The sequence below is a fragment of the Myxocyprinus asiaticus genome, chromosome 30 (genome assembly GCF_019703515.2).
Source record: "Myxocyprinus asiaticus isolate MX2 ecotype Aquarium Trade chromosome 30, UBuf_Myxa_2, whole genome shotgun sequence".
In the NCBI taxonomy this organism is placed as follows: domain Eukaryota; kingdom Metazoa; phylum Chordata; class Actinopteri; order Cypriniformes; family Catostomidae; genus Myxocyprinus; species Myxocyprinus asiaticus.
In genome coordinates, this window is record NC_059373.1 from 22,995,281 (window position 1) to 23,021,982 (window position 26,702).

The following is a 26,702-nucleotide window of genomic DNA, read 5'->3' on the forward strand; positions in this document are numbered from 1 at the left end:
ACACAAGCAGTACAAAAGCTCCAGCTGCCACACCATAAACCCAGGTCTTCAGTTTGCCATCTGTGCAGGTACACACACATCAACACAAGTGCACACACAGCTGCATTTCTACCTTATCACACCAAAGGCAACAAGCATTACTTAAAGGAATACCTCACCAATAAAATTAAAATTCTCTCATCAATTACTCACTCTCATGCCATCTAAGATGTGTTTGACTTTCTTTCTTCTGAAGAACACAAACAAAGATTTTTAGAAGAATATCTTAGCTTTGTAAGTGCATACAATGCAAATGAATGGTGACCTACATTTTTAAGCTCCAAAAAGCACATGTAGGCAGCATAAAAGTAGTCCACACGAACCCAGTGGTTTAATCCATGTCATCTAAAGGGATTGAATCAGTTTTTGGTGAGAACAGACCAAAATACAACTCCTTTTTTCACTATAAATCTTGAAGAGCAGTCTCCTTGGCGATCATGATTTTAAGCTCGATTATACTTCCTAGCACCATCTAGCAATCTGCAGTGTCAAGCACTTGGAAGTGTAATCAAGCCTGAAATCATGATTGTGCCAAGAGACTGCAATGGCAAGATGTACAGTGAAAAGGAGTTATATTTTTGGTCTGTTTTTACCCAAAACTGATTGGATCAATTCAGAAGACATGGATTAAACCACTGGAGTCATATGGATTACTTATATGCTGCCGTTATGTGCTTTTTGGAGCTTCTAAGTTTTGTCCATTCAATTGCATTGTGTGGGCCTCCAGAGCTGAAATATTCTTCTAAAAATCTTTGTTTGTGTTCTGCAGAAGTAAGAAAGTCATACACATTTGGGATGGCATGAGTGTAACTAAATGATGAGAGAATTTTCATTTTTGTCTGAACTAACCCTTTAATATAAACTGTTCTCTACTATCTGCTGGAAACATCTTTACTTGTTTGCAATATATATATATATATATATATATATATATATATATATATATATATATATATATATATATATATATACCGATCAGCCACAACATTAAAACCACCTGGTAGGTCCCCCTCGTGCCACCAAAACAGCTCTGACCAGTCGAGGAATGGACTCCACAAGACCTCTGAAGGTGTCCTGTGGTATCTGGCACCAATATGTTAGCAGCAGACCCTTTAAGTCCTGTATGTTGCGAGGTGGGGCCTCCATGGATCAGACTTGTGGGTCCAGCTCAATCGGATTGAGATCTGGGGAATTTGGAGGCCAAGTCAACACCTTCAACTCTTTGTCATGTTCCTCAAACCATTCTTGAATTTTTGCAGTGTGGCAGGGCGCATTATCCTGTAGAAAAAGGCCACTGCCATCAGGGAACACAGTTGCCATGAAGGGGTGTACGTGGTCTGCAACAATCTTTAGGTAGGTGGTACGTATCAATGTAACATCCACATGAATTCCAGGACCCAAGGTTTCCCAGCAGAACATTGCCCAGAGCATCACACTTCCTCCGCCGGCCTGCTTTCTTCCCATTGTGCATCCTGCTGCCATCTTTTCTGCATGATCTAAAAGAAAACGTGATTCATCGTACCAGGCCACCTTCTTCCATTGCTCCTTGTGCCCATTGTAGGCACTTTCGGCGGTGGACAGGGGTCAGCATGGGCACTCTGACTGGTCTGCAGCAACATAGCCCCATATGCAGCAAGCTGCAATGCACTGTGTGTTCTGACACCTTTCTATCATGGCCAGCATTAAGTTTTTCATCAATTTGTGCTACAGTAGCTCTTCTGTGGGATCGGCCCAGACGGGCTAGCCTTCCCTCCCCATACACGTCAATTAGCCTTGGGCGCCCATTGCCCTGTTGCCGGTTCACCAGTTGTCCTTCCTTGGACAACGTTTGGTAGGTACTAACTACTGCATACCGAGAACACCCCACAAGACCTGCTGTTTTGGAGATGCTCTGACCCAGTCATCTAGCCATCACAATTTGGCCCTTGTCAGAGTCACTCAGATCCTTACGCTTGCCCATTTTTCCAGCTTCCAACACATAAAATTCAAGAACTGACTGTTCACTTGCTGCCTAATATATCTCACCCCTTGACAGGTGCCAATGTAATGAGATAATAAGTGTTATTCACTTCACCTGTCAGTGGTTTTAATGTTGTGGCTGATCAGTGTATACCAAAACGTATTGTACACAACCAGTCAAAATTTTGGACAGAATCTTTTTTATTAGGCTACTATATATTTTCTTAACCTTTTAGAATAGTAGGTTAACTCTGGGAATTATGCTGTGACCAAACAAATGTTAAAATATCCAATTTCAAATGTTAAAAATTCAAATCTATCTTATAGTTTCTTCAAAGTAGCCACCCTTTGGACACTCTTGTCATTCTCTTAACCAATTTCATGAGGTGCCATAAAGGATGCTTTTTATGTTATTATTTGTTTCTTAAAGCTGATGTATGTAATTTTTGCATCACTGGCCCCACTGAACGGAATTGCAAAAATAAACAATGTTTTCAAAACAGCTTTTTGAATACACCCCTCGCCTGCAGTTGTTAAAACAGTCAAGTGGTAAACAGTTTAGCTGTGTTAACAAATTCATACATAATCTACAAAACTAAATGACAGCATTTCTGCATCAGCTTTGAGATCAAAAGGTTTTTATGATCATGAGAAACACAAATTTCATCAGTGTGTTCAGACTTTCGACTGATTGTGTAATTTGAATACATTTAGCAAAGTAAAAAAGCCTTTGTTGTGAGTTAAAAATGGTTAGCAGTAGTTAGTGTCAAATATTAGTCTCTATGTAGTCTCTATTGCAATTTAAATGCTTGTAAAGGGTCTTTGCAAAGCATTTCTAACATGGTCTTTCAGAGCTTTCCACAAACTTACCGGGTCCGAAGGGTTGCAGGAACCAGGTGCGACCAGAGTGACCTGGCAGGTTGGCGGTGGTCTGGGTGGGGTTCAGGGCTCTGATCGTTTTCACATCAGCTTTGCTGTCTCCGGCAGTGGGGATCTCAAGCACTGGTATGACCGTGCACTGATCCAGCACTCCATCTGATGTCATGACCTCAGTATAACCCTCTTCACAGCCGCATATGCCAGCCTGCAGGGGGAGCCATCGCACCAATTACATTCAACCATTAAACTCTCTCTGTATACTGTAAATCAGGGAAACAGTGTATGCTTGTCTAGCTTGTGTAGAACAAAAACTGTCTTGTCCAAGTCTAAGGATCTAAAGTTTTATTGAAATTTGAGATGTTTACTTCCAAATGCATTTTCATTGTATGGAAAAGAGCAGCTTTTTTGATAATAACTCCTTTTGTGTTCCATAGGAAAAAAAAGGCATGCAAAATTCAAACAACATGAGGGTAGCTAAATTGATTGAACAGACTGACCTGATGTGAATAATGTTTTTGCCACAGTGTTTAAAAAACTTTTTGTTACAAAATTTATGTAACTTATTTATCAAAGATACTTTTTTTTTCCTTTTTTTTTTTTTGAAGTCTCATTCAAAATCCGCTTGTCTCAAACATCGGAGGTACGTGCCCCCTAAGATTGAATAGGCATGATGCTTTTGATGCAAGATTTCTATTTTTGGCAATCCCTTTTCCTCTAAACAGCTGCTAATTTAATTCAGTTTAAGTCTCCTGCGATCATTTGTGTTAGCTTTCTCTCTACCAGTGTCATGTTGTTCTTTTCTCTCTTAAATAGCTCTCTTGGATGCTAAAAATAATTTTGTTGCATCTAGTGGTGATATCAAAGATACCTTAGCTCTTTCTTCTGGGCTATTTTAGTGTGTTTCCTTGTTCTGAAAAACATCAGAGGATTATGAGAATGTTGAAGATTCTCCATAGCCATATGAGTCCATATTCTTGCAGGGGTGTTGACAAGATACATCACAGCATGTGTTCTTTTGCCTTTCTCTGGGCCTGAATGCTTGTGTGATTGGCACACTCACGGGAAACTCGGAATGCACAAGGCATTTGTATCTTAAATGGTGGGTACAAGAGAGTGGGGCAGAATGCAGCAGAAAGATCTGATATGAATGCACGTAGTTTAGAGCCACAGTGAAGGGTTTCACTACACAGTGTGTGGCCGGATTCTGATACGTTCATAATCATCTCATACGGCACATATAGTTTATATGCAATGGGGGAACGCACACCAGAGGACAAATAATATGATTATATTATATCCGCAAGTAATGGAGAAATACTTCTTGATGTAGTTTTTAAGTCATTTGCAGGTGTATGGTGGAATCTAATTACTTTCGCTGTTTAAGAATGTAATATTACTTGCAAGCGAAAAAAAAAAACTGCACTGTTACATATATGTAAGGTTAGTTATGAAGAGTTATTTATAATTATTTCAGATTTGCATTGACTTGCTTGCATTGGCATTTTGATACAGTTTGAACTGTTTTCTGTGTGAGTGACACGAGTGAAGTGCACTTTTACATAAATCTACCTCTGTATAGTTTAATGTACATATTTTACTATTTAAGTGTAATCCGAACGAATCGCTGAACTGAACTCTTGAAGCCTATCATTTAGTTTTCTTTCTATGTAAAAGAACTGCATATGTTAAATGAAAGATATGACTACCAATTAAATGTATTATATCATAACAGGCTTATATAAGGGGTAAAAGCACACAAATGACGAATGCTGAGTTAGATTGATGTATAAAAAAAAAAAAAAATCACATTGAATCCAGCCTGGCTGTTCACACTGAAGGCATACTGGATAAAATCAGATACGTATCCGATTTATTTCCACATATTACAGTGGCCAAGATCGGATTTGAAAATGTCACATTCAATGTGCTTGTGGCTGTTCACACTGTCAAATCACAATAACAGGTCTGTGTCACATGTGAGTAAAATAAGAATCAGATCTGGGCCACGTTCAGCTGTGGTGTGAACGTTTGTCATATTTTACTCATTTCTAGGCACAATTTTGTACCCAAAGCACAACTAAGTAAACCCCCCAACCAAACACAACAAAACAGCACTGCTATGCTTAATAATATAAAGCTCTCGACTAATACTGACTTGTTTTCCCTAAGGTGTTTCTTTGGGCTTGCAATGCGACTGGCTCTAATATTATCTGACACTGGTCACAGTCTGCTTGATAAAATCAGTTTCCTAAGTCCATGCATAGCACTAACACTGTTATGTCTATCAGCAAAAAACTGAGCTGCACTTAAACCTGTATTTTTCCATTTAATTTGATGGCATACTTGCAGATTCTTTTTTTCCTTTTAAAAGCTGATGAGCAGATATCAGATCCTCCTATTATAACCCGTGTACTACAGGCTGTGCTTCTTGGTCCTCATATTTCAGCACTTCCCGTTAAGCATCCCTGCACTATCTCTCTCTCTTTCCTGCAGAGAGTCTTACTCTATTGCACTGAATATCCATGCGAATATTCATGCTTGTAGTCTGCCTGCATCTCAGTACACACATCAGCCAGCATCCATACATAAACATGCATACAAACTAACCTCAGTGCAGTATGAGCGAGGTTTGTCACAGGCCGGGTCACATGATCTGTCTGCCACTGGCTCGCTTGTCAATGGGCATCCACCTGCAGGGTAAAAGATCAAAATTCAGCTGCATAGACAGGAAGGAAGAGAAATGACATACAGGGTGAATTCCGAAAAGGCCTTTGTGTGCCCTTTAAAGGCACTGTGAAAAGGGGATCTTTCCACATGACCATTAGAGAAGGGTACATGCGATGTAGGAAATTTAGGAAATTTGCAGTTCATGATCACTTGACCCCCAATGACTATCACTGGAAATATTCCTTACATATTTATTAGCAATGCACTGATGTATCGGTCAGTCAACCGCATCAGACAGTAAAAGTAACTATCTGCACTATCGGACATGGGCTGATTATAACTCGTGCTGTTTTTGAAAGAAAATGTCTCTTGTGTGGAATTACTCTGAATTGGGTGAAAATAACAGCAAAGTTGCAAGCTTTACCATGCTAGAATTTCACAAAGTTGAATGACCGGTAATCTTTTAACACAGCTAATTTGATAAGATGATAAGGCTGATAAGGCTGCTTCAACTAAAAAGCTTCATCATTCAGAATTCAATGAAGAATATATATATATATATGACCAATTTAATGTGAGCCTAACAAGAGGCTATTTAGAATTCACATAATGTGAGTTAATAAGGTACTTTCTGTTTATGAATTTTGTTTATAACAGACTAGTTACTCTAAAAAAACATGTACTCTTTAAAAAAATAAAGAAAAACATGGAAAACATGAATACAGCTGCTTTTTAAATTTATTTCGAAGTTGTGTAATTATCAGTGATTTGAAACAAACTTTCATTATCTACAAATGGTATTTGGTATATAATCTGATATCGGTATCGGCACACACATTTTGTAGCGGTGCATCCCTTATACAATACTTACATGTTTGTTTGTTTGTTTTTACCCAGCACCTTTAAATTAGACAGTGCACACTATTTGAATTCAAGGCACAAACAGGCTATATTTGATGCAAAAGTTTTATTTTCATCAACAATCTTAACATTTATTAGCATCGTAATTCTTTGGAGTATGTCGAAGTGGCTTACATTGGCTAACACTGACACCTAGTGGCCTGGATGCTGCATCATTAAAACACAGTAGTTTACGGTTACCAATGCCATTGTAGAAATTCACTATGAACAGTAAAATAGGATTAATTTAATCCATGAATGAAAGTGTCCAATAACAGGGCACTTACTGAAATTAAGTGAGTAGTATTCAGCTGGTCATGTGATGCTAACATGGCTGCCCCCATGAGGTGCCCCCGCCCCATGTAGAATAAAAGAGCTTTTATAAGGTTACTGAAATGACTGAACTCTTCATCTCACATGAGTTGTCATGATTTCATACATTTCAAAATTACTATTCATTGCTTTAGAAGTGAAACTTTTAAAATGAGGGAAAAAAGTACTGAGTCAACCTTTATGGTAATATTCTGATTAAAATAAAGTGACAGCGATGTATTGCTTCGTGTAGTGTGTTCCAAATGTGCACGTATGAAAGTAATGCCCTGCACCCTTCAGTGTACTCAAAGTGCTCTGCCCTTCGGAGTAGGACATAGGGCATGATGCACAATTTCAAATGGAATTTTCTGACAGAAACACACAGTGTATTATCCTAGAGGAAAAAGGCATCAAAGGCTCTCCATTCTGTTTGTTTCGCTTCTCGCTTTCTCTCTTTCTTTTTTTCTCTCTCTGGAAATGCAAAGCAGTGCCAGGCACATTTCACTCCATGTCTTCCTTCCCTTCAAGCTCAGCTGACAGACATATTATGATACAAATTCTGAATTACTGCCTCATGTTAGCTGATATGCACAAGGCAGTAATTATAAAGTAAAAAAAGCAAACCTCAGGGAACATCAATACATTACCATTATTTCATCACATGACTGTCTGACTGTATGAGCAAAGGTCCAAAAGAGAAGGGAAGCTCGCACACAATGTGTAGAAAACGTCTTAAAAAAAAATTGTTTATTGAGAGGCCCAAAAGTGCAAAAAGAGCTCTTTTGGACCTTAGTATGATTTTTTTTTTCCGCTTATGCAACAACGCTACTTGGAAATATAAGACATTTCAGTATTTGGCGCAAATGTATACAGCTTTTGTTCTGCTTTTGGTTTACTGACTATATGAGCAGACATTGACTTCTCTCCTCCTGAGTCCCATATGAATATCTAGGCACTGCAGAACACAATTAAAAAATTATCCTCTTCTTGGGAAGCCTATGTGTATGATCTTAAAGTATGCAAGCACGTCTCTCTCGCTCTAGCTTTATATCTTCCTCTCTACTAACTGTAGTCTGTGGGAATCCACTGGATCTATAAAAGTACTGAAATACTGCCAATGCAGGGGTTTTATTTTCTCTAAGCTGGGATGAATCAATACATCTAATCAACAATGGGAAAGGTGAAATTGAGCGGCTCCCTAACTGCGGAATCGCCCTCCACTGCTTCCGCCTGTTACAATGACAATTGTTAAGGTGACAACTAACACTAGGTGTGTCATTCGTAGCTGGTGTGAATCAGAAACCTAGTTACCGTACATGTTACTAGGAAAATTGACAGTCATTTTTAAGACTTTAAGCCTTTAAAGTAAAGATGCTGACTACCACACCTGGAGTCACAAGTTCGAATCCAGGGCGTGCTGAGTGACTCCAGTCAGGCTTCCTAAGCAACCAATTGGCCCGGTTGCTAGGGTGGGTAGAGTCACATTGGATTAACCTCCTCGTGGTCGCTATAATGTGGTTCTCGCTCTCGGTGGGGAGCGTGGTGAGTTGTGCGTGGATGCCGCGGAGAGTAACGTGAAGCCTCCACATGCGCTAGGTCTCCACGGTATCACGCTCAACAAGCCACGTGATAAGATGCGAGGATTGACTGTCTCAGATGCGGAGGCAACTGAGATTCGTCCTCCGCCACCCGGATTGAGGCGAGTCACTACGCCACCACGAGGACCTAGAGTGCATTGGGAATTGGGCATGCTAAATTGGGGGGGGGGGGGGGGGAAGAGAGGCCTTTAAAGGGATAGTTTGCCCAAAAATCTAAATTACGTCATCTACTTTTTTGTTCTGTGGAAGAAAGTCATAAAGGTTTGGAACAACTCGAGAGTCATGTTTGGTGACCCTCAAGATATCCCTTTAAGCATATTTCTCAGATGATTATTCTAGGTTTAATACAAGTTAAGCTCAATCGACAGCATTTGTAAAAAAAAATAAATGACTCTTCCTTTCTTCTCTTTAAAAAAAAAGCAAAAATCGAGGTTATAATGAGGCACTTACAATGGAAGTGAATGGGGTCACTTTTTGGAGGATTTAAAGGCAGAAATGTGAAACTTATAATTTTATAAAATCACTTACATTAATTCTTCTGATAAAACTTGTGCATTTTCTGAGCTGTAAAATTGTTTAAATTACAGCGTTTTGCAACAAAGTAAAAAAAATGGCTATAACTTTACACAGAAAAGGTTAGTAAGTGATTTTATCACATTAAAAGCATGTTAACATGCATATTGTTTGTCTTGTGGCTATACTTTTGTAACAATGTTTTTTTTTTTTTTTTTATGTTTACAGATTGGCCCATTCACTTCTATTGTAAGTGCCTCACTGTATAACCATATATATATATATATATATATATATATATATATATATATATATATATATATATATATATACACTACTGGTCAAAAGTTTTGAAACACTTGACCGAAATGTTTCTCATGATCTTAAAAATCTTTTGATCTGAAATCATATGCTTAAATGTTTGAAATTAGTTTTGTAGACAAAAATATAATTGACCACCATATTAATTTATTTCATTATAAATCTAAAATAAAAGAAAAAGTTTTTGAAATGGATGACTTGGACCAAATAATAAAGAAAAGCAGCCAATAAGTGCCCAACATAGATGGGAACTCCTTCAATACTGTTTAAAAAGCATTCCAGGGTGATACCTCAAGAAGTTGGTTGAGAAAATGTCGAGTACATTTCTGCAAATTCTAGGCAAAGGGTGACTACTTTGAAGATGCTAAAATATAACACAGTTTTGATTTATTTTGGATTTTGTTTAGTCACAACATAATTCCCATAGTTCCATTTATGTTATTCCATAGTTTTAATGACTTTACTATTATTCTAAAATGTGAAAAAAAAAATTATAATAAAGAATGAGTAAGTGTTTCAAAACTTTTGACCGGTAGTGTATATATATATATATATTTTTTTTATTTATATATATATATTTTTTTTTAGAAAAGGAGGGAGAGTCAAAAACTTTCTGGTAATCAACATTATGCCACAAATGCTGTAGATTGAGCTTAACTAGTATTGAACCCAAAATATGCCTTTAAGTTCCATTCTGTAACATTTTTACCTTCAGAAATAAGCTAAAGCTATTGGTCTCCTTTTAAAGGTGCACCAAAAACTGCAAGCAATGGCAGAAACATGTTCACTAATTAATAAATATTCATACTGCTGCACACCTTAATGTAACTCATGCATATGCATAACTGGGGATCAGGTTGCTTCAAAGGGATTGGTTACAGCACTAGAAATGCTGCCACACTGATCAGCCAATCAAAAGTGGCCAGACTCATGCATGCCATCTGGAATGAGGTCAGTTTGGGTGGCTCAGTGTAGAGGACAAATAAACACCTTTAAATTGTATGGAGGGCAAAGGGAATGATTCCAAGCTGCATTTGGTGTAAGTATGGCATTACAAAGCTCAAAGCAAAATTAAATCTCATATTTAAATGATTTTTTTTTTTTTTTTTTTTTGAAATTGAGGTTCTAAAAAGTGTGAGTAACATGGGCATACTGCTGTCCTCACATATCTCCACGTTTGCACCGAAACATGGATGTATGCAAACATAGAAATACATGCATAGACACATTAACATACATGGGAGGACAGCTGGCATGATGATGAATGGGATTAAACTGTGGGTGTGACACTGTCAGGGATTAAAATATGATTTCTATGAAGTATATACAGATGTATAAGAGGAGTCATCATACACATCAGCCTCCCTGGCTCTGACAGGAAATGACAGCACAGGACGCCAGTGTTATCTCAAATCACAGTCTTTCATCAAACACTCATTCAGTGGAGAGAATATTGACAGTTCTGTCAGTGATGTTTTTTGTTTTGTTTTGTTTTTCCTGTGAACCTCTGAACATCAACAGCAGATAAAGTGCAGTTTATTTATGTTTCTATCAACTAGTGCATCATTTTATCAATGAGTATTTTTGTCTTGTTTTCTAGTTAAAAATATCTTCAAAATAATATACATTTACTTAAGAAGCAAAATTGCATAAGCTGTAAAGATATTTTCTTAGCCTATTGGCAAATTGTTTGAGGTTTATGCTTAAAAAAAGGAAAAATAGACTTGAATCAAGATAAATTCTCTCCAAACAAGTCTTGATATCTTGCAATTTTGTGTAAATATAATTATCTTATTTTAAGAACGTTTATATATTTTTATTGGAAAACAAGACAGAAACACTGATTATGAATGATTTTTTGCTGAAAAAGTTGGACACAAGTAAAAATTGAATGTGAATTGGTTTAGGCCATATTTATTCTAATCCTAAAACAAACCTAAAACACATTGACTGTGCCCCGTTTACGCCTCTCATCCACACTGGAATGGCTTTTTCCTCCACAGAAACCTTAGATTTTCTAAAGTACTTTCTAGCACTGCATACTTTGAAAAACGTATTTAACCTAAAATGTATTAGTTTAGATGTGACCTCAGAGGATTAGAGAGATCATAATGAGCACACACACATCCACACCTGTGACGTTTAATCCATCTGAGCGCTGGCACCAGACTTGTCGAGATGAGCCTTTCCATGCACCAGTCATCCATTTGTACTCATAACACTGGCCCTCTTAAAACACATAAAACACAATTATGTAGATAGTGACACACTGATAAATAATAGAATTGTTTTTTGTTTTTTACTTTTAGGTAGTACCATACTGTGCAAAAATCGTATAGTGAGTATGTTTTAAAAAATAATGCAATGAATCATTTTTATTAATAAATTAACTTCATGCAAAGTGCAGTACACATAAATAAATACATACAAAAATAATAAATACATTTTTTGTGTGACTATCTTATGCCTTTAAAACAGCACCGATTCTCTGAGGTATACTTGCACACAGTTTTTCAAAGTTGTTGGCAGATTGGTTGTTCCAAGCATCTTGAAGAACCTGCCACAGTTCTATGTATTCTGGCTGTCTCAGTCGCTTCTGTCTCTTCATGTAATCCCAGACTGACTCAATGATGTTGAGACCTGGGCTCTGTGGGGGCCATACCATCTATTGCCGTACTCCTTGTTCTACTTCTATTCTATTCTATTCTATTTTGCTAAAGGAATGTTTGTAAATCTAAAATATTTCCTATTTTTTTTTTTTTTTTCTAAATTGATACACTAAAACATAAGATATAAAATAACCATCTTAAGTCAAATGTTTTTGTGAAACATCTAATGTACTTCTGCACAGTACTGTGTTTACCTGTCATATTTTTCAACTGACCCTGGTTGTTTCAGACCCACCTGTACATGGTCGGGCTTCCCATTCCTGTTCTGGGCACTGCAGAAGATTCTCGGGTTCCTGAGCTACAACAGCACGAGAACGCACCTGCACAGAACCAAATCCCAAATCGTTCCCGCTGATACAGCTCAGCTGACACGGGCTCCATGCAGTCCAGTCCATCAGGTAACACTCACCTGCCGAACACACAAACACCTCTGTTAGAATATTAATGGGTGATTCATTGAGAGATGTTACTGGGTCTAAAATGAAAATTTTGAGCTTTGTAGTTTGTTGTGCAAAAAAATGTAGTTCTACGGTACGTACCAGAGTTCAAGCTTGGTGAACTCTGCACCGTGAATTTGTATGACGAGGGGATGTGTGACAAATAGAGTATCAAAACGTCAAACCCTGGCCTCTTGGCTCAATTCAAAGAATACATATTTTAAAGCTGCATGTTTTATTGTTAAGAACAACATGAGTCGGGGCCTGGGTAGCTCAGTGGTAAAATAAACTGGCTACCACCCCTGGAGTTCGCTAGTTTGAATCCCAGGGCGTGCTGAGTGACTCCAGCCAGGTCTCCTAAGCAACCAAATTGGCCCGGTTGCAAGGGAGGGTAGAGTCACATGGGGTAACCTCCTCGTAATCGTTATAATGTGGTTTGTTCTCGGTGGGGTGCATGGTGAGTTGAGCGTAGTTGCCACGGTGGATGGCATGAAGCCTCCACACGCACTATGTCTCTGTGGAAACGCACTCAACAAGCCACGTGATAAGATGCGCGGGTTGACGGTCTCAGATGCGGAGGCAACTGGGATTCGTCCTCCGCCACCTGGACTGAGGCGAATCACTACGTGACCACGAGGACTTAAAAGTGCATTGGGAATTGGGCATTCCAAATTGGGAGAAAAAGGGGAAAAATCCCCCCCCAAAAAAACAACATGTCTGAGTAAATGATGACAGAATTTTCATTTTTGGGTGAACAATTCCTTTAAGAATGCCAAAAGTCAAAACCACTATTTATTAATTTGCATGTGGTCTCCGGATCAATTCGGTTGAAGTGGGACAGTCTGTCGTATTATAAGCAGCAGTGCAGCAGTGCTGATTTGTGAGTATTTCCTTGAACATTAATTATTTATAAAGTTGTCCATCCATGAAGCCCTAATCCTATGATCATGTTTATTTTAGCATGTGTGCACCAGAAATGCCAGAGGCAGATGTGACACCTGAGAGCACAAATTAGATTCTAGTGTGTGTGAGTGTATGAACAGCTGACAATGCCTAAAGTCACACAAGATATAAGTTATCAAAGAGCACACTGCAGGAGAATTAATATTCAGATGTGAAGATTCACAAGGTCAGATTAATTCTAATTTTTGTGATGCTTATCATTTAAGAATGTTAAACGTAGCACAATCCAAAGAGCAGGGCCAGAAATTAACCAGGACTCAGGCTAAAATAGCATGGAAAGTGACAAAAATGCCCCAAATATTGAAAATGTTGGTCAAAAATGCTCCTAAGGTGAATTTCTCATTTTGTTCTATATGTTCCCCAACCTTCGATACTGTATATGTCATTATATTCTATTCAAGTCCTATAGACCATTTCAAGGATGTAATCAATAACAAAGGAATTAGAACTCTACTGACCCTGAAGCATTTACAGATCCTATAAATAAGGCTCCGAGATAACATATTTCTCAAAGAACATCAAACGTTTACCTGAAGTGGCTTATCCAGACATGTTGTTGATACTGAGCGTCTAAGCGAGAAAGGCGATTAAAGTGTATCATAGTTTAGATACTCACAATAATTTCCTCAGCGGAGAGATCAGGAATATTGGATCGCTCCTGTTATAATCAATGATGCCGTTCAAGGCATTATAAAATACTTGTCTCTTTCTTCTGCGCTAGCTTCTATACTACTCCATCTACTATGATATCTTAGAGCTCTACCAGTCAAACAATTAGATGGCATAAATTTTGTTCACCAGATATAAGATGTGTGCTACAGTTGTTAATACTGCAAGTATACAGCCATCTCACTTCATTGCAGCGGTTCATGCGTCCATTTGTTGTTGCTTTTTCGGAGATCTAAACACTTTAATTTTCTTTAGTTCCAGGCATCCAGGGAGCATCCAGCCACCACATTTTAATAATGGCATTTTATGTTAAACATGTTAATGTTTATAACGTTAATCGTGTTAAAGTCGCTAAAAATTAAGTGCCTCTCGCTGTTATTTTGAATGAGTTTGAACACTATCAGGAAATGTTCAAGGGACAAAGACGTTACTTCCTTAAACTGACAAATAGTCCTTGAAATGGTCTATTAGTTTGGAGTATTTGACATACTTAATATGGATGACATTTAAATAGTTAGAAAAATAAATCCCTCATAAATATCCAAACCAAACCTCATCTATTTCAGTGGGAAAATATTGATTCTTAATAAAATGTTAATTACTGACACTGATACACAAGAAAAGACAATGACATTTGTGTGAACATGTGAAAAGGGAGATCGGGGGAAAAAACAAAGACATAGAGAGAGCGCAGTAGTAGGTCACAACTGGAGTTTTATCGATTGGGGTGAGACAGGATGTGTTTCATGGTTCTAGGCTTCTAGGAGAAAGAATGATGGGGTCAAAGGTCAGAGCAGGGGATGAATTTGGTGACCACAAAATTAAAACTACACTGAGAGCAATGCATCATCTCACTGATACTAACCCTAACACAGCACAAACCTCAGAGCCCACAGACATGCTGGTACATCATTACTGCCACTGCCACCTCTGTCACAACCCTTTCTTTCTGCCACCCAGAACATGTCAAAACATTGACTTATCTGTCACTCAAACGTCCTTGCTGAACCCGAAATGCTTTTAAAAATTTGCTAGAACAAAAATCATTTTTTTCTTTTTCTTTTTTTTTTTTTTTTTTTCGACCTGCCAAAATTATAGTATGATAATTCACACATCTTGGAATACTCAAGTTTAGCTATAATAAAAGTTGTATGAAGTAATACAGAAGGGCATATGAGGGAATTTCCCAAGGAATTATTTAATTGTCTCATAAAGCTATGCTGAAGTTTGCTATGCCAAAAGTCTGACTGATTTAGAAGCAAGCTGCTTGACATGGCAACACAAGCTTATAAAAATGTTTTTAATGCACTTCCCTCAGGCCAGTTTGGATGCTTTAGCTAGGTAAACTGAGGTAAACTTTTTGCATCTTAGGCTGGTTTGATTTTTTTTTTTTTTTTCAACAGGGTAACCTTCATAAACCAGCCTGAATCAGCATCAAATCAGCACGGTACAATTTCAATACTTGCATTAGCAGGCACATGTGGTCTTAAAAAGGGCACATTTGTGACATAAAATTTTACCTGGGCAGGGCACCGTGCAGGACTCTTGCAGGATGATCTGTTTGTCTCCATCCACTGCCTGCTCCAGGTCTCCACACAGCTCCTCATCAACCATACTGCCTTGATCCTTCCCAGAACCGTCAGTCACAAAGCAGGACACATTCCTGAACCGAAGACCCTCTCCACATTGTGCACCCTAAAGCAAACAGATAATTATCACACTATTGTCTGCATTTAAACAACATCTATTTTGTATTAGATTCATGTTGGACACTACACAAGAACACTTCCTTTGATTAAAAAAAAAGAAAAGAAAAGAGACAAAGACAAAAACAAAAACAAAAAACATCTTAAAGCAGCCTAAGCTGGACTTTAGTTGATCTAGCTGGTCTCCCATCCTGGTTAAGCGGGTGTTCAGCTGATTTAGCTGGTCAGCAAGCTGCTCTCGCTGCTTGACCTGTTGTGGGGTGCCACAAACCACTTAAAACTGAACAAACCAGATGAGCTTGAGCAGTTGTGGGACCAGTTAAAATCAGCAAACCAGCCTAAGGTCTCCCAGCTCAACTGTTTTGAAAACAAAATATCTTTAACCAGCCTAATCTGGTAGGCTGGTTTTAGCTGGTTTAAGATGGTCTACCAACCAGACCAAGCTGGTCTTTTGTTGGTCTAGCTGGTCTCCCAGCTTGGCCAAGCTGGTGTTCAGCTGATTTAGCTGGTCAGCAAGCTGGTATCTCTGCTTGACCAGTTAAGGGGTGCCCCAATACCCTCTAAAATGAACAAATCAGACCAGCTAGACCAGTTGGAGGACCATCTAAAATCAGTAAACCAGCCTAAGGGTGCCCAGCCCGATCCTGCTGAAAGCAAAAAAGCATAAACCAGCCTAAACTGGTTTGCTGGTCTTAGCTGGTTTAATCTGGTTTACCAGCCAGGCCAAGCTGGTCTTCAGATGGTGTAGCTGGTCTTCAGATGGTGTAGCTGATCTTCAAGCTGGTGTTTAGCTGGTTTGGCTGGTCAGCAAGCTGGCCTACACAGTTGTGGGATGCCCCAAAACCTTTTAAAACTAGCAATCCAGACCAAATTGACCAGGCTGGAAGACCAGCAAAGACCAGCACACCATCTTAGGCTGTTTTTTTCAGCAGGGTTTTCTTTAGAGTTCTAGACCTGGAAAGGGCAAAAGTCTTTGTGGTTATACAAAAAAAGGGCACAAAAAGTAGGATTTTAGAAAAAAATAAAAATAAATCAGCATTGTTTCTCAGTACAGTGTCTACCTCATGTTTTGGACTGTCATCTACCTACATTAATTTTTCATGCCTCCTGATAATGTATTAAAACATAAGGCACAAGTGAAGCAATGCTGCATGAGACCGCTGAGAGTTGTCAGAAGACTCGACTTAGAGACAGGCAGCAGAGAACAAAGGGTAGAGTCAATATTCTCTCACTGTCTGCATTTTGACGGGGGCAAGAGGTAGAAGGGGGAGAAGGAGAAAGAAAGAGAGAGAAAGGGAGAGTCTGTCATCTTTAATTAAACCCCTGTTGGGCCCTGAAAGCCAGACTGATGACAGCAGGAAGTCAACAGCAGAAATTCTCGGAAAAGGGCGAAGCTGTAGAAGGTTAAGGGATGTTCAGAATATATATTTTGTATTCGCACATTGAAAACTACAGTCTTTGTCTTCTGGAAAAAAACATACTTATGACTTATCTTGCACCGCACAGATTTTTGACCAATCAAACGCTCCCTAAAATGAGAAAGTCCCTCCCCCTAATGCCACCTACAACTGCATAGTAAGAAGGCTCATGGCTGTAACGTATCTAAAGCCTGTTGACTAATTTAAAAAAAAGGCTTGAGTCCTTTAATTTGTCTCGCCCAGACTTCCGGTTTCAAAAGAAAATATGTTGATTTCATGGGGTCTTTATCTTAGCTTACGCTCCCCAAACTGATTAAAAAAAATTACCTCAGACATGCAAGGAGACCAAGCGCTGTATCTCCAGCTGTAGCAGGGTTTAACAGGACAGGGTTTCCACTGCTCCAGTTGTGAAGAACATGGTCTTCCATCTCCCTGAGAGGCCTGGATCACAGTTCTCCTCCTCCAGAGCTTTCCTTTAAGAAATATGAGAATATTTTAAAACCTTCAGTATTTGATGTTTGTTCAGACGCTGTAGTTCTAACCTAACATTTTTAATAAGCAATGACAAATGTTATTTTAAATTCACTCAAACAATGGAAGCAGAATGCCCTAGTTTTCCTGATGCATGCCATATTTGATGTTCATCTTGCGCTCTAAACTCAAGCACACAGACTCAAGACTCCTCAAATGAAATAAAGGCTTTTACTGTAAGTGAATCATCTCATGTTACATACACTATCACAGGTAACTCAATCCCTCCCAGAAGGAGAGCCAAAAAAATGATTTGTGACCTGAAACTCTTTTTTTCTGTGTTGTAATTTTCCTCCTGTCTGTGAGTGATTTAATCTGTCAGGCATTTTTCGAGCCTAATTCCAGGTCCTGAATCCATTCTGAATATCCATATCTCTCTCTCTCTCTCTCTCTCTCTCTCTCTCTCTCTCTCTCTCTCTCTCTCTCTCTCTCTCTCTCTCTCTGTGTGTGTGTGTGTGTGTGTGTGTGTGTGTGTTGCATGCTGGGAGTGAGTGAACAGAGTTTGGTGTGGGTGAGAGTTTTTGAGTTGGAGTTGATCTTTTTTCAAATTTTCCCTTTCTTGAATTGTGTTTTGTATAGTAGTAGGATTATTTGGGCTGATTTTGGTCAGCGAGTGGGGAAAATGGGGACAAATGCGGGTGATTTCTTGCAACTGACTGTTAGACATGGCCGCAAATGTATGCCTGATGCGTTTGTGTTAGTAGAGGATTGCCTGCTGGCCGTGAGTGCTGCAGTTGACGGCGTCAATATTAGATCTGCCTCTCGTATGAACAAGGCGATATTGTTATTTTCTTGAGTCAAAGCCAAATGGTAAATGATTTAATAGAGAGCGGATTAATAATCAATGAAATATTTGTGCCTGTTGTGCCTCTGTCGAGCCCATCAAAGAAGATTGTTTTGTCAAATGTACCTCCATTTGTTAAAAATGAGAAATTAGAGGAAATACTTATGAGATATGGTAAATTAGTGAGTCCCATTAAAATGATTATGCTCGGATGCAAAAATCCCGAACTTAAACATATAATGTCTTTTCAGCACCAGGTTTTCATGATTCTGAATTCTCAGAGTGATCCTTTGAACCTGTCGGTGAAATGAACCATCGAGGGTAAGGATTACACTATTTTTATTAGTTCAGAGTCCATGAAATGCTTTAATTGTGGTGAATTTGGACACGTTAGACAGACTTGCCCGAATCGTAATCAAAATAATGGCACCAATGGAGATTTGGCTGTTAACATGGAAGATGATAGGGCGCGAGGATGCTGCACCGTTACAACTTCCACAGGCCGGAGTGGAATTAACGCCGAGTAGCTCGCATGAGGCGTACGACAGAAGATCCCTGTCGGCTAATTCCAGAAATAGTGCCGTGGAGATAGCTGAGGTAGCGGCCGGCCAAAATAATATGCCCGAAGTCATACAGCTAGAGTTGAGTTCGGAGCATGTACGTGCAAAAGATGCGCATGAGGCCGACTCACCTGGGGATGAAAAACAAACACAATCTGTAAGTGACATTAACATAAGTACTGATGAAACGATTGATCAGAGTCAAGGAGATAATGTTTCACAAGAGTTGATGGATTTAAGGCTACAGATGGAAGATTTTGATTAGGATTATGAGGAAATATATGATGGGAATGACGAGATGGATTCGGAGAATACATCTGAAGGTAGGACTAAACTTTATTCAGTACAGCAGATTAATACTTTTCTTGATAATGCAAAAGGGCTTCGTAAGCCCAGTATCGAGTCGTACTTTCCAGATTTAAAACTATTTCTGATATCTTGTACTGTAGTTATGCGGAAGGCATCCTTTGATGAGCTTGATAGACCAAAACGGTATCGCCTTAAGAAGCATCTCTGTAATGTAAGAAGTATGTTGCACTTGCAAGGCAAAAAGTGACATGGCTTGGATGCATTTCTTTTTATTTATTTTTTATTTTATTTTTTTTATGGCATCCTTGAGATTTGGCACTTTAAATATTAATAGGTGTCGTGATGCTGTTAAAAGTTTTAGTCTTTTTAACTATATTATGATAAAGAGGGCTGGTATAGTTTTTCTTCAAGAAACTCAGACAGATTTGAATAACCAAGTACAATGGCTGAGTGAATGGAAGGGGCAGGCTATATTAAGTCATGGTTCTAGTGTTAGTGCAGGGGTTGCGATTCTCTTTGGACCAGAATATAAGGAGCAACCTGTGAGTGTTTTTGAATTGGTTCCTGGTAGAATGTTGCGTGTTGATGTAATGGTTCATGGACTTAATTTTTCACTGTTTAATGTGTATGCCCCAAATATTGGTTCAGAGCTAATTCTTTTCTTTAAAAAACTGAAGACTGCTTTAAGTGATGCATTGCAGGATAGAATGGTTGTTCTGGCTGGGAATTTTAATTGTACTATAAATTACACCCTAGATAGGAATCATGAAAAACCCCATAGACAGTCATCAGATGAACTTAAAACTTTGATAACTTATCATTGTCTTGTGGATGTTTGGAGAGAAACCTTCCCTCAGACTATACAATATAACTGGTTGAAAGTAAACTCTAATATGGTATCTGAAGCTAGACTCGATATAATTTATGTGCAGAAAAGTGTTAGGGGTCCATTTTTTAATAGCTGTATTATTCCCACTGCTTTATCTGATCATCATTATATGTCTAAGTTTCTATTGCACAGAGCACTCTTAAGCACTCACTTTGGAAATGTAATAGTAGACTGTTGCAAGATCACAATTTTGTGCACACTTTCACCCTTTTTTGGGAGACATGGAGAGAGAGAAAATTGCTATACAAGTCCCTATGTCAATGGTGGGATATTGGCAAAGCACAAATTAAACTTTTTTGCCAGAGTTTTATTGCTTATAATAAAAGCATTTTGGAAAGTACATTGAAACAGCTTGAAAAAGATATCCTTTACATTGATAATAAAATGGACGGGGTGGACACTGCTGAAATCCTTGAACGGAATAAATTCCTTTTACGGAATCTGTTAGAAGAAAGGGCCCGAGAGACACTTATCCGTTCAAGGTTTACTTCTTTCAACAACATGGATGCTCCGACATCTTCCTTTTTTAGTCTGGAGAAGAAGACCATAAATAGGAAGACTTTATGTCATTTGAAACTTCCAGGAGGAGGAAAAGTGACTGATGATCATGGAATCTTTTCCTATGCTTTGTCTTTTTATGAGGATCTTTACAAGGCTGAACCCTGTGATGATGAAATGGCTGATATTCTTCTTCAAGATCTACCTCAACTTGCAGAAGAGGAGGAATCTAGACTTGATCAACCTTTGACTTTTGATGAACTGACTGTAGCTGTTCAGGAACTCTCTTTAGGTAAAGTTACAGGATTGGATGGACTAAATGCTGAATTTTATAAACAGTTTTGGTCGGTGATCGGAAAGGACTTGTTTTCTGTTTTCTTGGAGTGTCTGGAAAGAGGCACATTACCTGTGAGTCTTCGGAGGGCCGTGATAACTTTACTACCTAAGAAGGGTGATCTTGGAGACATCAAAAATTGGCACCCTGTGTCATTGCTCGGAGTTGACTACAAGATATTTTCAAAAGTTTTAACTAATAGACTTAACCTTTGTATATCTTCAGTGTTTCATGCAGATAAATCTTACTGTATTCCAAATTGATCCATTTTTGACAATCTTTTTCTGGTTTGAGACTTGATTTCCTTTGCCAAGGTGTATAAACTTGATGTAGGTTTTGTTTCTTTGGACCAGGAGAAAGCCTTTGATCAAATTGATCATGGCTTTCTTTTTAAATGTCTCAGTTCTTTTGGTTTTGGTTCATCATTTATTTCTTATGTCAAGCTGTTGTACACAGATATATATAGTATATTAAAAATAAATGGCACCCTTTTAAGACCATTTTTAATTGGCAGAGGCATAGACAAGGGTGTGGTCTCTCAGGTATTTTATATGCTATTGGTATTGAACCACTCTTGGCAGTTCTGAGACGTCAGTTAAGTGGGATTTTGGTAGTGTGTCCTTTTAGTACAGATTTGGTAACAGTTAGACTAAGCACATACGCTGATGATGTCACAGTGGTAATAAGGTCGGATGAAGATATAAAGAAAATAGTAGCATCTCTTGATGTCTATCAGAGAGCCTCTTCCTCACAAATAAACTGGCAGAAGGCTGTATCCTTTTTGCTGGGCAAATGGGAGAATGGAGGTCCTCCAGCACTTCCTCAGCACTGCTCTTGGAGCTTGTAAGGGTTTAAAGTGCTTGGGGTTTTTATGGGAGTAGATCAATATATGCAGAAAAATTGTGAAGGTCTATTTGATAAAGTGTCTGGCCGTTTACACAGGTGGAGGTGGATTCTCCCTCAATTGTCATATAGGGGTAGAGTGCTTATTATCAATAACTTGGCTGCATCTATGCTGCGGCATCGTTTAAATGTACTTGATCCACCAAAAATTCTATTGCAATGTTTGCAGAAGATTTTTATTGATTTTTTTTTTTTTTTTGGGACGGTCATCATTGGCTTCCCCCTGCAATTCTTTACTTGCCAGTTAATGAAGGAGGTCAAGGGTTGATTGATTTGACAGCTAAAGTTAAAGCTATGAGGCTAAAAGTTGCTCAGACTTTACTTTAGTCTAAGGAGAATACTACACCATGGGTATTATTTGGCCTGGCTTTGCTCAGAACTTTTGTTGGTTTTTCCCTTGATAAGCAATTGTTTTTGATGTCCTTGTATAGTGGAAATTTTATATCTGATGTAAAATTCTATGTTTCAGTTTTAAATTGTTGGACTATTTTTAAGGAGTCTAGATGAGAGAATGACCATTTTGGCCTGAATGAACCACTGTTTTATAATTCCTTTCATGGTGGTAATGTTTGCACATCTAATACAGTGTTAAAACATTTATAGAGAAGGGTTTGACTAAAGTTGCACATTTGATTGATATTACTTACAGAAAATGGAGACCAGCAGTCGAAATTTGTGAACAGGTGGGATTTAGATCTGTGAGGATGGTGGAACAGTTCATAAACAGTCTGAAAGCTGCTTTTCCTTCTCAGCTCCTCCATTTTGTAAATTGTGTCCTGTCTGGTGGCTCGATGCAATGTTCTTTCCCTAAGTTATTTGTGTCTCCAAGGGTTTGTATAGAGGGTGACCAAGAGGGGAAGTTGTTGAAATTTAAGGGGTTACAGGAGCTTGATTTTCAAGCAGTTGGAAAAAGGGAGTTTTATCAGATATGTGTAAAGACTGATTATTTTAAAGATATTAATCACAGATGTGATACAAAATGGAAAGAATATCTTATGGTTTCTGATGACCTTGCTCCTTCTTGGAGGCTCTTGTATAAAGGTCCCCTTCCAAAACGTTATGGAGATTTGCAGTGGAGAATATTACACTGTGTGTTACCTACAAATATGTTTGTTTCTAAGTTTAATACAGCTGTTTTATCATCCTGTAATTTTTGTACCAAATTAGAGACTGTGTTTCATGTTTTTGCTGAATGTTCCAGGCTAGTACCATTGTTTACTCTACTGGAAAGAATACTTAGAAATTTAGGTTTCTGTTTTAATAAGATATTTTTTATTTATGGATGCATATGGATGAAGTATTCAAAAACACACAGAGAACAGTGTACCTTGGCGAATTTTATAGTTGGACAAGCTAAATTAGCTATTTGGAAGACCTGTAGAATGGCTGCTGAGGGGAAAAACATGAGTGTACTGCAAATTGTTACTGCTTTGGTTGAATCGAGAATCAGAGTGGAACACAAATTCTACCAAACCACAAAGAACTTACTTGAATTTAAGTTTAAATGGGGTGTGAATGGTGCTTTATTGTCAATATGTGAAGATGGGACTATAGTGTTTAATTGGTGATGTCTGATGGTCAGTTTTAATATTTTGTTTTTGTTTTGAATATGCACACTGCAGTATTGCATGGGTAGATTACATTGTATTTTAGTGGTTTAGTATATGTTTAAATAAAGAGTTTTAAAGTATCTCTCTCTCTCTCTCTCTCTCTCTCTCTCTCTCTCTCTCTCTCTCTCTCTCTCTCTCTCTCTCTCTCTCTCCCTCTCTCTGGAGTGCAGACAGGAGGCAGAATGCATCCTGCTGTTTAAGAGTGGCGCCCAGGGGACTCTTGCAATAAAACTCTGTCAATTAGTCATAGTCTCAGTGGGAAATGCACGAGCATGAATCTGCCACACCCTTTTCTTACTAGAGCAATTATTTCACATGGCAGGAGGTACAACAAAGAACCAAATAACAGAAATTTTATAAAACTTGAAAATGTGCATTACTGTTACTCTATGATCTTAAGACGCCCTTAAAGATATTTATGTGTTTTTCCTCAGGGCAAGAAGAATATTATTTTGAAGGGTCTAGTAATCTGTAATATGCAACAACTGCCATGCAGTGCTAAACTTGAAATAAAGACCACTGACCATTTTACACTAAAGTAGTGGCTGTTTCTCTCTTTGAGTGCGCCTCTGTAGAGGCCCATAAGTATACATCTTTCCTTGGTGTTTGGGTCATTCCTACAATTCAGTGATATTTAAATCCCCAGTACAAATCATGATATTTATATTGTTTAATTTAACCTGATTACAATTTTAATAGGCTTGGTAAAAATAATAACAACTATTAATAATGCTACACATTACTGTGGGCCCATTTTTAATATCTGAAATAATTTTAATTTGTTGCACTAATGTCATTTCCTCATGTCCCCAGAGCTGCACATCAAACATCTTTAACAAAACTAAATTTTGTTCGATCCAATTAAATGGTTAGAATGACATTCTCTAACTAACATGTATTTCTTTGTGGTAAATGTGTCATTTTAACACTGATAGAGGAGGTTTTTTGTGTGTCCCCTGATTAATTGTCCACCCTATAATGTCATGATACTGTAATTAAAAATATATGTTATGAAATGACATCACACACACACTGGAGCTGGACATCAGCCATTCAGAAAAATCATTTAGAGTTTTGTATTATTATGTTTTCTTTTATTTTGTGATGTTAATTATGTGGTCAAGCATAACATGTCCACCCCATTATGTTAAGATATAGGGAAAATTAATGTAATTTTAAAATGTCAAAATATTTATGTTAACAGAAATAAAATCATCAATGTAGGTTTATATTTATGTTTGCAAAATATCATTTGCAGACCATGCAGTGGCCAGTTTATCCATTAAATGCCCACCCCATTATCGTAGAATTGTAGAAATGACCCGTTTACCATTTAAGGTCACCAAGCCTATAAGAAGCAAATTCTGTTATGCACTGCCACCTTAGTGTCACATAGCCAGACCTTTGACTATACGGCAAAAAGTCTGGTCCACATTGCAGCTTATTTTGACCAAGGATTGCTCACATAGACAAGCACATATTGTATATTATACTAGATATGTTTTTTCTCCCCTTTTCTCATGCCACATTCCCAATGCGTGCTAAGTCCTCATGGTGGCGTAGTGACTCGCCTCAATCTGGGTGGTGGAGGACGAATCTTAGTTGCCTCCGCGTCTGAGAAAGTCAGTCCTCGCATCTTATAACGTGGCTTGTTGAGCACGTTACCGCGGAGACGTAGCGCGTGTGGAGGCTCGTGTAATTCTCCGTGGCATCCACGCACAACTCACCACGCGCCACATTATGGTGACCACGAGGAGGTTAACCCAATTTGACTCTACCCACTCTAGCAACCGGGTGGCCAACTGGTTGCTTAGAAAGCCTTACTGGAGTCACTCAGCACACCCTGGATTGGAACATGCGACTCCAGGTGTGGTAGTCAGCGTCTTTACTTGCTGAGCTATCCAGGCCTCCCTTATTATACCAGATATGTTATACCATAGTAAAAGACAAGTGTGAGAAAAAATACACATGCACGTATGCACACGCACACACACGCACACACTATTTAAATTCAATTATTTGAAATTCAATTAACTGATTCAATTAAATTCAGGATTATTATTCACTAATTTTTAATTATTACTGTTGTTGTTAATACTGTTATATAATAATAATAATAATAATAAGTATTATTATTATGATGATGATTTTTATTTTTTTTTATTATTATTGTTGTTATTAATATCATTATTAATTTTATTCAGCAAATAGGGAGCGCAAATTCATAGATATGATTTATGAAGATTTTACAAGTGCAGAAATAAATGACACATCTGCACATTTAATCACACATTTAATTATACAATTATTTTGTGATATATTTACAACATAAATAATCAATTCTGACTTCTACATTCATAACCATCCAATATACCTAAATAGCAGGCTTTAGAAAAAGGTCAAAAACCTTTTATAAAATGGAATGGAATACGTCACATCCTGTTTGGCAGTCGCATACAGTCTAGTCGCACAAGTTGAAATATTTCAATGCATCTGAAGCTCAAAATGGATCAGAAAATTCTGCAGATGGTCGAAACCCCACTCAGACCCCGTATGACTCTCCATTGGAAATAAATGACTTCTATTCTATTGTCTGTCGTGTGTTGAATGCAGTCTAAACTACAGATCCACAGAATACAGTTCTCTTCTGTGTTGGCTTGCAAAGAGTGTACCTAGTACTAGCTTGATTTGTTTTATTTAGAAAAAGGCTGAATGTACACAACCTTGTAGGGCATGGGTAGGTACTTTGTAATGTTAAATACGATCATAGCCCAGTCCCCGGCTGACACGCTGCCCTGAAGCTAGTTGTACCAGATGCAATTCATCTTCTCTGAAACCTGCCGTGATGGACCTTCCCTGCGGACAATCCTCTCTGAAGCTCCCTGCTTTCCTACAACCACAAACCAAATCAACTCCCAGTACCTGGCCTACTCTTTATATATGCTGGCTTCAGTTGGGAAAACTGTGGATACACAAGTGCTTGTGAGCCTTTGAGTGAGTTTCTAGCTGTAGGGGTCTCTCATATCTCGGTTCTCTCCCTCTCCTATCTCTCTGCCGTTTCATCTTTTCCTGACTTTTTGCCATCTCTCTACTGACTGCCAGTGTGTGAGGTTTAGGGCAAACAAAATTTAACCAATGAGCCACAAGGTAGCCATTGTAAGCTGTTGCATTCAGCTCTTGGATTCAATTACAAGAAATCTTGTTTGAAAATAGTTGCACTACATGGACAAAATT

General features: G+C 38.3%; 1 protein-coding gene across 1 annotated transcript in view; it reads right to left on the minus strand.

Annotated features, from left to right (window-relative positions):
- Positions 1-26,702, minus strand: part of LOC127420834 (thrombospondin type-1 domain-containing protein 7A-like) — a 228,482-nt gene that overhangs the window by 7,880 nt on the left and 193,900 nt on the right. Inside the window, exons 20-26 of the mRNA XM_051663396.1 lie at positions 17,378-17,523; positions 15,447-15,621; positions 12,093-12,266; positions 11,322-11,417; positions 5,485-5,567; positions 2,869-3,082; positions 1-60 (exon numbers count right to left, since the gene is read on the minus strand). The exon at positions 1-60 is cut by the window's left edge and continues 28 nt beyond it. Of these exons, the coding sequence (XP_051519356.1) occupies positions 1-60; positions 2,869-3,082; positions 5,485-5,567; positions 11,322-11,417; positions 12,093-12,266; positions 15,447-15,621; positions 17,378-17,523 (948 nt within the window). The remainder of the gene's footprint in view (positions 61-2,868; positions 3,083-5,484; positions 5,568-11,321; positions 11,418-12,092; positions 12,267-15,446; positions 15,622-17,377; positions 17,524-26,702) is intronic.